A 12,578-nucleotide genomic window follows, 5' to 3' on the forward strand; every position below is an offset into this window, starting at 1 on the left:
AACAAACAAATAAGCCAACCAGGAATCCTGCCTCTTTTCTTTCATATCATCGAGGAAAGCAAAACAACATTTTCCATCAGTTCAGCTAGTCCAAATTCCCTGAGTCCCAAATTGTATAAGACAAGGAGTTGTCTCCTCTGAAAGGAAGGGCTGAAGTCAGTGAGCTCCAGTTTATGGGTTCAGCCTCCAAAGCAAGCCCATACGTCCAAATATTAAAGCCTGCTGTCAACAGCGGCCCAATGCCCAGCTGGAATTCCTTCCACACATATCCAGAAGCTGCTCTACATTTATTTTCAGTGAGGCCCTTTCACATCATGTCTCAGTCATAGCCAGAAAACAGCCTACAAAATCCAGGGACCTGCCTGATCATCCCCAGGGGCTCTCCTGGGTCACCTCAGCACCAGGGTGTCCCTTTCCCGGCTGCTGGACGCCCAGGTTTGTGGCAGCCTCTGGCCAGATGGCTCCATTCTGTAGCACAGTTGGGAGGATTTGTAATGGCTCATGTTGCCCACTCCATCCCAGATGTCGAAATAAATGCAGGCTGGAATTGCCTCGTCAAGGAGACCTGGATCGAAGCATTCAGCCAAAGAACGTTGGGAAGCCCTATCCTGCCTTGGAATTGGCTTCTCGTGATTGGATTCTATGCTGTTACCTTTATTATCCAGTTTATACTGTGCCACCCTGCCTAAATAACCAGAATGGGGCGGGCTGGGCACAGCTGAGCCTCCAGCAGCTCCCAAATGAGCCCAGCTCCCATCCCTGCACTGACTGCAGTGCGTGCTGATGTCTGAATTCGTGGACAGGAAACATCACTGGGGCAGGGGAAAAGTCACTGAAAGTGGGTGCAAATTGTGGTCACCAGTTTGTCCCATGGCAGGGATCCAGAGCTGCCCTCCTCCTTCATGTCCCTGTCACTGCCACTGTTTGGACAAACTGATGTCACAGCAGCACTGCCCTTCCATCCTTCCCTTCTGTGACTCCTTTAGTCACGCGTGTAGGAAGGAGCAATTCCAGCACTGCCCGTGACCCCTGGCACATCCAGCGGCGAGGCAGGAGAACCAGGAGCCACTGCTGGAATGCACAAACCAGGGCCAGGGCAGTGTGTAACCACGACAACCCCACAGCCTGGGGAGCGCTCCAGCCCCAGGACAGCATCCAGGCAGGATTGTCCAGCCCCAGGACAGCATCCAGGCAGGATTCTCCCTCCGCATCTGCCAGCCCGGCTTGCAGCCAGCGTGTTGTGGCTGTCAGCGCAGGGATGTGAGCAGAGACACCAGTTCTGGAGTCTGCACTCCCCCCACGGGAGGGGTTTGGGATGCATTTTTCCCTCAAGAAAGTTGCATCACCGCACATCTCAGGGGCAGTTTCAGTAGGAAAGGCGATCGTGACACGGCTTTGTTGTCATGTGAGGAGTTCTGGGCAATTCTGGTTCCCAGCAAACAACATTTTCCCAGTTAGTGCTGAAAACTGGCACACGGAGAAGAGGGATGGAGCTCGGGTTGGTTCCCTCACTGCTGCCAGCAGGGACCTGTCCTGCAGAGGTGACAGAGGTGACACTCACTGGACCAGGTGCTGGGCAGCACTACCTGGAGCCATTCCCTTCCTTTCCTGCAGCTGCCACACCATTAATTAGTGCTCATCTACCAGGGAGAGGACCTTGGCATGTGACAGCAGATAAAATTCTGTTAATTCCTCCATCCCCTGAATACTTTATAGCTATTAATTAGGGGTGTGAGCTGTGTGAAAGAGGTTATAAAAGTGAGCTCTGGAAACACAGATAAAAAAAGACAGACAGATAAATCACAGGCAGACAGATGCTCATCACACTTGGCTGCCAGTGAAACACCGAGCCTCATTTTAGACTAATGGAGAGCAGCAGCATCTCTACTAATGATGCAGAAAAACATGAGGGTCTTTTCCTGAGATTTTTTCCTAAGTAGCACATTTCTAGACAAGTTCTGACACCCTGATTTACACCCCATAACAATCCCAACTATTCCAGATTATTCCCACCACAATTGGGCATCTCTTTAACCACATCCTCAAGAGTAATTCTGACCCAAGCTCTAAAAACCTGTCACAGCATTAATACCATAAAAAAGTGTGTGTAGGAATTTCTTCTATTATTATTTCAATAAGGGGGACAGAAGGGAAGAGAGGTGGTTTTGTCACTCAGCTGGGCTGGCAGCACAGGAACTTCAGCAGAGAGGGAGCTTTGAATTTCAGCCAAGTTGAAGCAACTGTGTAAAACATAATTCAATCAAGGGAAAACTTCCATAAACTCAGTCCTTACAGAGATCAAGGCCTGACTGTAACCCTTACGGGGTGGATGAATACATAGATAACTTTAAAAAGGTATTAAAGATAAACAGGGAATCTTCAGAGGATAAAAATATGAAATGGCCTCCAGAAAAGCTTACTACTTAAATTACAAGCAAAGGAATTAAGTGAGAATCACCAAGTTCTACAAAAACAAGGGAAGGTTATTCTTTTCTTTGCTGTAGAATGCAGCAAACACCAGAAAAGGGATGGTCCATGTGAAAAGAAAATGACAGTACAATGACAACTGAGTAAGATTGGCAACAAATACACACAGGCTGGGAATCAGAAAAAAGAATTTCTGAAATAAATGTCCTCCAGGAATGAGAGCTTGGCTAAGTCTGAGTTAGAGCTTGTTAAGATCAAGATGAGAATGTACAAAAAGAAGTTTACAACAGGAGGGGACCAGGCCCAGTGCTCCAGGGGCTTCCTGACCATCTTAACAGTTTTGCATATTGCGACCCTTTGAAAATTCCCTGTTTAATCAGCCAGGCTATCTGTGACTGGCAGAGAGGCCCAGGTCCATTAAACTCCATATTCTGTGCATTGTTCTATAAATAGCCTGAACATGATGTTCCTCAGTGTTGGAAAAGATTAAATGATAAAGTTCATTGGAAATGATGTTCTGTTGCTTTAATGGTGCCAAGGGTAAGGTAGCATTAAAAGGAGAGGCACAGAGGAGGAGAGGAGAATCTTTCATCTCTGGAAAGTAATGAAGAGGCCCAAAATAAGATCAAGGTCTGACTGTAAGTGGTTCTATCAAATTATATAGGAATATAATGAGTTCTACACTATCTGATTTCCATATGCAGCTCTATAACATTTCCCCCAAAGCAAAAGCGACAGAATATTTGAACTTGGCTCAAAATCTGTTTAATGTAAAGATCTGAGAGGAAGTAAAATCCAACTGTACATACTTTGTTTCTTAGGGGGAAAAAAAGAGGTTAAAAGGAGAAGAAAAAGTTACTCTCAGGTCCTGTACCAGTGCTGTGCTCTGGTTCCTGCCCATTCCCGCAGCAGATGGGCTGTGGCTGCCAGAATAACAACTGCTCCTGACTGGATGGGCTATTTGCTTTCCAAACAGCCTCATCTCACCCAGCTCTCCAGCCCAGGGAGCAGCCCCAGCCCCAGCCTGGCACTCCAGCCTTTGGCAGAGATGGCAGAGCAGCTTCCCAGGGCCCTAAGCAGGACAGATGAGCAGTGCTGCCTCACTGTACTGAGCAAAGCACTCCACAGACAGTGGATTCACTGAATATCTTGTTTGCTCCATTATTTTTGAATGCTTTTTTAAAAATGAAGGGCTTTCCATGTTCTGCTTGGCAAGGAAAAACTACCACAACAGGCCAGGGAGCTGAGCAGGTTTGCACCGGATGAAGGTTCCATCCATTCCCTTTCCAAGTACATCTGTGCTCTGAGTTCCCACTCAGAAGTACAACCTGAAGTCTCTGCTGAATTCCTTCCGGAATTTCAGGCTAAAAAAATTAGTCAAAGGTTCCAGAGACAAGATCATTTCAGGAAGGTGAGAACATAACCACAAGAAAACACTTTTTTGTCATTCCAGACTCCAAGCCCTGTTGTTCAGCCTGTACAAACTCCTCTTCAGCTCTACAATCTGCTTGTCACCTTTTCCATCTTCCAAAATCAACCACGTTCTTTCCATCTAGAATTTAAAGCCCAAACCCCAAACAAGCAACAAATGCAGACAAAAGCAAAAAAATCAAGTGCTTGCTGAATGGCTGCAATATTGCACCTTGAGAGTAAAAACCAGATCCAAAACACTCTGTTGGTAACTTTGGAGAGCAGCTCCATTTCAGCCTTAAAGGCCCAGTGGTGCTCACCTACTGCAGCAATCACCACTAATACTCAAACTATTAATTATTGAAGAATTACCATGTGAAATATGGTTAATTATTTTGTGTAGCTGTGTTTTCTACCAGGAACCCTCATGGTGTGGTTTTAGCAGTAAAGGGAGAGGGAATGTGGACAGAGCACCCCTCACATGAGGAAAGGCTGAGGACTGGGACTGTTTGGTGCCAAGAAGGGAAGGCTCAGAGGGAGCTCGTTAATGGATAAATACCTTCAGGTGCTCAGGGCGTGGAGCTACCCAAGAACCACCTGGACAGAGGGTGGAGGTGGCCCTGCAGGTGAGATCAGGTGACCTCCTTATGAATAGCTCCAAATCCACCTGACACAGGGTGCAGGTGGCTCTAGATCAGGTGACCTCGTTAATGTACAAATACCTTCAGGTGTGCAGGTTCTGGAGCTATTCAAGAACCACCTGGACAGAGAGTGGAGGTGGCCTATGATTCGATTCCAGAGATTGTTTCCAACCTCATCCTGAGAGGGATAATGCTAAAAACAGCTCCAGTGCACAGAGGGAGAAATGGATGCAGGGCCTGCACAGAGAGTTCCTGACAGGCAGGCACTCCACTCACTGCTTGCTCAAGAACAGAAGGTCTGGAAAGCTGAAGTTGTCTGGCAAATATGCAATTGTGTCATAGGTTGTAGCTTAATAGTTTATTATCCCACATAAATCAAGAGTGAGCGCTATCTCCATAAGAACTGGATGAAAATCATTAATAAATAATAATTAGCTGTTTCCTGAGCCTGCCATCTGGTAAGCATTTCTCCCAGCCAGCAGCTCCTGCTCCCTGCACTTCTCCAAAAAGCAAAAAGATGAACTCAGGCTCTTCTCTCTCCTCTGCCAGTCCCTTTGGGAAGTGCAGACACCCAGGATGCTGCACCCTCCCCAGCCCAGCTCAGGTCTCCACTTCTGCAGCTCTTCACTGCCCTTCCTGCTTATTCCGAGCCTCCAGTTTCTTAAAAACCAGCAAGCCCCAGAAGTTACTGAGCCCTGCCTTCCATCCTGCTCTGAGAAACACGTGGGCTCCAAGATAACCAAATTAATCATCCTAACCTGTAAGTGGCTGTCATTAGTATTATTATTTTCATCATATAAATTATCTTCCAGATTAGGTCATATGCATTTTGAGATCCTGTGGTTTCCTAGCAACTCCTCTCCCCATCTCCATGCAGACACAGTGTGCCGTTTGCTTTTCCTTTTTTAGCCTCCCTGTGCAGGGGTTATATTCAGTAACAGTGATCTCAGGCCCAGCCCTGGTGACCTTTAGTCTGTCACATTTGGGGGAGAAGATGCAGAAGACAACGATCCTCCCCAAAATGACGCTTGCAGCAGAAGGGCAGAGAAGCACAGTCCTCCACTTGCCCATGTTCTGTGCCCAGACCAGGAGGGCTGAGCTGCAGGAGAGGGGTGACAAAAACATGCCCACATGTGGTAAAAACTGGCAGAATTTGGAAGATCTTAAACCCCTTTTTACTGTCAGGCTTGATCAAAGTGCCACACCCCACACAGGCACAGGACAGGTACCCAAGCACCAGGCAGAGCCTGTGTCCCTTGACAGAGACACTTTGATGCTTTCCAAAGAATTCACATTTGCACACAGACATTCACAGAAAAACCTGAACTGTTGTTTCAGAGTTGTTTCTAGTCCAACGGAGGAAAGTGTCTGGAGGGCCAAACCAATTTTAGGCACCAATTTTAATTAACTTCTCTAGCTGAGTTAATCAAGATATCTACCAAATTTAATCACGATGGGGACCCGGCGTTGGGCGCTGTGATGATCCCAGCCAATCCTTTGTGTGAGGAGAATAGGATTAACTTCTGTCCTGCCCCACTGACATTTTTTAAAATAACGTCTGTTCTAAACTACAAAAGCTGTGGGGCTTAATTATTTAGATAGCAAGTGGCCCTGTTTCAAAAGGAAAAGGGAACAGATCTCAGAACCATCTCCAGCCCACATGGAGTACAGCTATTAATATTTGATCCCCTGCTAGCCTGGAGGCAAAGGGAATAATGTTCATTACAACAGCCTGAGACTGAATCCACTTTAATAAATGACTGAACTGAAGATGAGGATGAACCTTTCCTGCTACAGGTGAGGTAAGCTGGGCACTGGCAATTCCTCCAGCAAAGGAGCTGGTATTTTATCAAGCACAGGGAGAAATGGGAATCTTCAGTGGTGACCATCAGAGCATCCCTGGAAAAACCACCACTGCATCCAAAATCCACTCCTGCTTACAGGAGAGAGGAGATCATTGTGAAAAGTGAGGAACACACACACAAAGGCACATACTTGCGTTTAAAAGAAACGATTTAATGGAAATGTAATTATCAGGAACAGAGGGACAATGCCATGTACCTGGAATATGAAACATCCCTCATTCCCTTATCCCGGCTCTCTCCCACAGCTCCCCTTCCATAGCAGCAATCCCCATGGATGTTGCAGCCTCAGGCCAGTCCTTTTGAGGGCCTAGAGCAACACAGCAGTTTGGGAAAGTCTGCAGGAAAAGTGAAGATCCAATTTCACTTTCTTGTTGTGTTCTCAGTCTGTGTTTTGTCCCTGTCTCAGGCCGAGAGCACCTTGGCCCAGCACAGAGATCTCACTCTCACACAGCGATTAGGAGGCTCAGCGTTAAAATGGGACAAGGAAATCTAGGTGAGGCATCGAAAATAAAGCCAATTTCAGATGTCCCCATTTTGGGGGGTTCGAAAGATGACCTATTTTTCAGATTGGTCATAGTCTGTGTCACCCAATTAAAGCTGCAAACTTTACCCTGTGCATGTCTTTGCCTGAGAAATTGTCTGCTTGAGCACAAGGTCTTGATGTTAAACAAATATTTCAGATATTTCCAATACTGAGGGCCAGAATGGCTCACACCTGGACAGGGACAGAGCTCCTGAAATGGCTCCACTCTCTGGACCCACTGCAGATATTTGCCTCCTGCCTTTCCTCTTCCTACAGCGTTTACCCATTAGCACCTCTAATTAGAAGGGAAAATCACGAGCTCCATGTTATTTAAGGGATTAGGCAGCATTTTAAACTACAGCACAATGTAATTATTTTTTAATAGCTGCAGCTATTTCATGTATTTACTTTTAATGGTGTTTGAGTCATAAATTAACAGTAGAAAAGAAAAAAGGCAAATCACTTGACAGAGGAGCAGGCAGCAACTGAAAAGAAAAACTAAAACGCTAAAAGGAATTATCAAAAATAATCAAAAAGGAAGAGGTAGGGTCAGTTTTCCTTGTTTGCATTATTCTGGACTGCTTCTTATCATCTAACTTGTCCCCCTGGAGATGTGTATTTTTGGAGAGTGTTCTTTTATCAGATGCCAAAGTTAATGAAGTCCCACTGCCACTGCTGGGACACAGGTCCAGGCTCACTGAGGGCCCACTGTCCCTGTGCTGCTGCAGCACGAGCAGAGCAGGGCACAGAGACTGCCAAGGACAGAGCTGAGGGGGAGAGAGAGGGGTTTGAAGGGCCCAGGGTGTTGGGGGAAGGTGGGAAATGAAGGCACCTCCGTGCAGAGCACCTGAACCCTGAACAGCACCCACGGCCCCCGTGCCCGCAGCACGGCCAGCGCGAGGCTCCAGTGCTCTGCATCTCACCCCAAAAAGGAACTCTGGGAGGCAAAAAGGAGCCTGCAGCACCCAGGGGCTGTCTCGGGGGGGTTGTTAACACCCTGTGGCAGACAATGTGCTCCAGGCAGCTGCGAGCTGTGCTCAGCTGCCCCCTGCACACAGACGGACAGACAGACAGACACCCAGAGCCGCCTGTGCCGCTGTTCCCAAAAGCTCCTTGTCCCCCTGACAACCCCTGGTATTTCACCCCAGCCTTTTCCAGGCAGAGTGATCACCTGAAATCACCTCCCTCCCGGTACTGGCAACACGGGACAAATCCCCAGTGCTCCCAGCTCTAACCCCAGCCCTAAACCCAGCCCAAACCCCTCTCTGTTCCCCAGCCCTAAAGCCAGCCCAAACCCCAGCCCTAACCCTGCTCTGTTCCCCAGCCCTAACCCCATCCCTAATCCCAGCCCTAACCCCTCTCTGTTCCCCAGCCCTAACCCCATCCCTAATCCCAGCCCTAACCCCTCTCTGTTCCCCAGCCCTAACCCCTCTCTGTTCCCCAGCCCTAACCCCAGCCCTAACCCCTCTCTGTTCCCCAGCCCTAACCCCAGCCCTAACCCCTCTCTGTTCCCCAGCCCTAACCCCGCTCTGTTCCCCAGCCCTAACCCCAGCCCTAACCCCTCTCTGTTCCCCAGCCCTAACCCCTCTCTGTTCCCCAGCCCTAACCCCAGCCCTAACCCCTCTCTGTTCCCCAGCCCAGCCCTAACCCCTCTCTGTTCCCCAGCCCTAACCCCTCTCTGTTCCCCAGCCCCAGCCCTAACCCCGCTCTGTTCCCCAGCCCTAACCCCATCCCTAATCCCAGCCCTAACCCCGCCTCTGTTCCCCAGCCCTAATCCCAGCCCTAACCCCTCTCTGTTCCCCAGCCCTAACCCCTCTCTGTTCCCCAGCCCCAGCCCTAACCCCGCTCTGTGTCCCCGCAGAAGGCGCGCCTGGCGCGGATCCGCGTGGCCAAGACGGGCAGCTCCAACGCGTACCTGCACAGCAAACGCAACGGGCTCCTCAACGAGGCCCTGGAGCTCACGGTGAGTGCACAGCCCTCTCCCTCCACAGCTGCCCACCCCCCAGCCCCGCTCCTCTCCCCGGGCTCCCCCCGTCTCTCAGCTCACTGCTCATTCCCAGCCTGGCACACGGGATGTGCTATCACACACTGCACGTGGGGTGTGCAGGCACAGCTGGAACCCAGCTGCTCGACTGGATGGCAGGGAAAAGCTTCCTTGAGCTCCTCCTTGAGCTAGGAAAGGATCTGGCTTTCCAGCAAGGAGCAGGTTCACAGCTCCCTCTAATCCCTGGGTGTGACGGAGCTGTTGGAGCTGGACTCATTTACACAGCCCACACTATAAATATCCACTGCCTTCCATTTATTTTTTAAGAGTCTAATATCTACTATCTGATCATCTCCAACAGGACAAGGAAAATATTCCCTAGCTCCTGTTTCAGGCAGGCTGGTGGTGGGTTTATTTTTAAAGGCCTCCAGAGGCCTCTGGCTGCTCAGGAGGGGGAAAGTTTTAAATGCTCAGACTGCTCAGCAGAACCAGCAAACACGAGAGGAGGTTATTACATTAAGCCTCATCAACACCAGAGCAGGTATTAGCACATTTCATGGATTTCATTTCAAATAAATCAGCCTTTCATGTAGGTGGGGAGCGAAGAGAGAGATGAAGAATATTTGATTGAGCCCCAGAGCCGCCTAGAACTCATTTGTGCATCCTCACTTGGGATCTAATCCTCAATATCACTCTCCCTGGGACACAGCCCTGCTTTTGTGCCCAGAGAGGAGAAACAGAGCTGGGGAAGGGTCTAGAGAATAAGTTCTCTGAGGAGCAGCTGAGGGAGCTGGGGGGGCTTTTCCAACCACAATGGTTCTGTAAAATCAAAGCTGAAAACCTTTCCAACCCCTGCAAAAGCTGCTCCCCTGGACATGAGCCCACTCCTAGCCCAGCTCAGTGGGCTCAGCACAGGGGAGTCGTGCAGCACCTGGTTCTGCACGTAGGATGTGCTCAGCGCAGCCTGAGACAGATAAATCTGGCCCTTTACAACTGGAACTTTCTAAACTGTTCAACAAAAGCACTTCACACCAAGTACGGATTTGGAAGGTGGGGGCCCCAGAGCAGCTCTGTTCTCCCTTCCAAAACAAGTTGGATCCCTCTGACTACACATCCAACATTGTCTCCTGATCGGCAAATGGCAGCCACGCTCAGAAATCTGTTCCTTGCACCATACATCACTGCTGAGCAGTTCAGGAGGAGTTTCTGTATAAAGGCCATGACTGGTCATACCTATCCCAGAGCTTATCCCCACACAGGAAAGGCTCAGGACTGGGAAGTCAGCTCTGCTGGGATTCTGCTTTTTCATTACCCAGAAAACATGCAAAAATTTGACTAAAAATTTAAAATTTCCTTTTAAACTTTAGGTTTCTGGTCTTTAAAAATTGCCAGGAGAGCTTAGCAGGATCACTCAGTTTGCACTTGATCTTCCAGCCTGTCATCCCAGCAAGGATCTCCTCACTTCTCTTGTCAACCAAAACTCCCTGCCAAGACCACTCAGGGAAGAGCAGCTGACACACCAATGCTTAAGTCCAAAATGCACGAGGCTGAGAGAACTATTTGGCTGAATGGGTTCATCTTCTGGCACTTGAGCAAAAATAAGTGGGAAAAGGATCATTTTGGCTACAAAGCTACTGTAGACACAGGAAGGAAAACAGAAACATTTCTAAAGAGGTTCTAGAGGATTTTTTTTACCCATTAATAACTAAATTTAGATCTATAGGAGCTCCTATAGCAGTTTTCACAAGGTTTTCTGGCTGTAACTTCCTTCCTGGTGGGCTTATAGCTCTAAATCATAGAATCCCAGAAGGGTTTGGGCCAGAATCAAGACCCAACGTGTCTCTCCATCCCCAGGCAGTGGCACTAATTAATTACAGAACTGCAGAGTGTTCTTCCTTTCAGGTGTACATGACCAGTTTAACTCCAGGAGACAAGATTTTATGTCCTTTCATTTTGTGGCGGAACAACAAACTCTTCTGAAGAGTACAAAATGTGAATGACAGCACAGTCTAGACAGCCAAATTTTTTAAGCTGTAAAAACATAAAGGAACACGACTTGTGTAGCTGCAGTAACAGACACCAAAATATTATCTCCATACTGTGCATATTTGTCAGTCACATTAGTGTCAAACTGCTTCCCTGCTCAGGTACAAGCCCTGTTTTGACACCTTGCCCAGGATCTGTGTGAACAGTAATGGGCTGCACATGGCCAGACTGCCACAGGGCTGCTCTGTCCCCCAGCAGTAATTCCAACTGCAATTACTCCACGGCCATGACCAGGCGTTCTCTCTCCCATCAGCAGTGATCCCACAGCTCTGGGCTCACTGTGGGTGTTTAGCAAGGGCCCAGCAGATTGTGTGACACTGGGAGGGGTCACCATGGCCCCACGCCGTGCCCTGGCTCTGGCTCTGCAGCCAAACCAATAAATTGGGAAAACAGGACTGCTCGGGGTTCCGGAACGTGTGCCGGAGTGTCCTTTCATTAGCACCAGAATGAACACACTGACACCATCTTCCAAGGGAACAGCACGTCTCCAGCCCGGAGCCTCCCATCAAAGTGAAGAAAAGGACTCATCCAAGGACAGCAGCAGGAAGGAGATCTGCTTCCAGCAAGAATGCAGGCTTGTGCTTCACAAACATGTGGATTTGTGGCATTTGCCACCTAGACACAAAGTCCTCAGACTGTTTTCTTCTCATTTTGAGATTTTTTTAGTGGGCTTTATGTCAAAAGTGCTCAAGGGATGGTGAGCTCCTTCCCATGGCAGCAGCCTACATATCCTCTTAGCACTAATCTCCTTGTACAGCAGCTGAAATTCCCTTTTAGCTGCAGTGCCAGGAGGTGCATATCCCGGGAGCAGGAGGCCGGGAGGTCCGGTGCCTTTTCACCAGTCCCAGATAAGCCCTGTGGCTGTTCCTGGGCAGGGCCAGCCCAGCCCCTGAAGCAGCTCACCAGGACCCAGTGATGGAGCACTGAAATAAAGTGGAAGAATTTTGGATTTCAGAACTGACACCACAGTGTGCTGCAGCCTACCCCCAGGCAACCAGCAGTTCACGGAATGTCTTCCAAGAGCAAACTGAATTGTAACTGGCATCAAATCTTTGGCATCCCTGCTCAAAGAGCAAAGCTCTCCCTCCCCCATGAGCTCTTCCATTGCAGCCAAACTCTTCTGCTGAAGACACAGATTTTGTTCGCCTGCAGACGCAACCTCTGTAGGTTCCCTTTCCTCAGCACCACCCCCAAAATGCCAAGTGTCTGGGACGTTGGCACTGGCCCTGGCCCAGGGCAGCAGCTCCTGCAGATCTCATGCCTAATTTCCACGTGGGATAGCCTCGGGTGTTTCTGCCCTTCTGGAAACACTGAGCTGACTGAAAAAAAATCCCAAAGGAAGATAAGGTACAAGTCCCACTCCTTATTCCTGGTCACTGCCATCCCTTGAGCCCTTTCCCTCAGGACCAAGCCCAGCCTTGAGGTGGAAGGCAGAGGGAGAGCCTGGGCTGTGCTGCCAACACTTAACAACTGGTTTGGGTCTCCTGCCAGAGCTGTGGAAGCTCTGTCTTGGCTCTCAGACCCCTTTTAGAGTTCCTCTTAGGCAAATCCTCATAAAAAGATACTGTTTGCAATATGTGCTCTTCCTCTCTCTTTTCCCAGTGTTTTAGTGCAGCATCATCTCTGCTTTAGGGCTTCCAAGGGCCTCCATGGGAAATATTCCAACCCAGACTTCAGTGGAG

General features: G+C 48.9%; 1 protein-coding gene across 6 annotated transcripts in view; it reads left to right on the top strand.

The window, feature by feature from the left end:
- KCND3 (potassium voltage-gated channel subfamily D member 3) overlaps positions 1-12,578 on the top strand; it is a 113,065-nt gene that overhangs the window by 87,570 nt on the left and 12,917 nt on the right. For all 6 annotated transcript variants that reach the window (XM_039565223.1, XM_039565224.1, XM_010404299.4 and 3 more), the window contains exon 4: positions 8,728-8,829. In XM_039565223.1, coding sequence (XP_039421157.1) covers positions 8,728-8,829 — 102 coding nt within the window. The remainder of the gene's footprint in view (positions 1-8,727; positions 8,830-12,578) is intronic.

The sequence above is a fragment of the Corvus cornix genome, chromosome 26 (assembly GCF_000738735.6).
Source record: "Corvus cornix cornix isolate S_Up_H32 chromosome 26, ASM73873v5, whole genome shotgun sequence".
Taxonomy (NCBI): domain Eukaryota; kingdom Metazoa; phylum Chordata; class Aves; order Passeriformes; family Corvidae; genus Corvus; species Corvus cornix.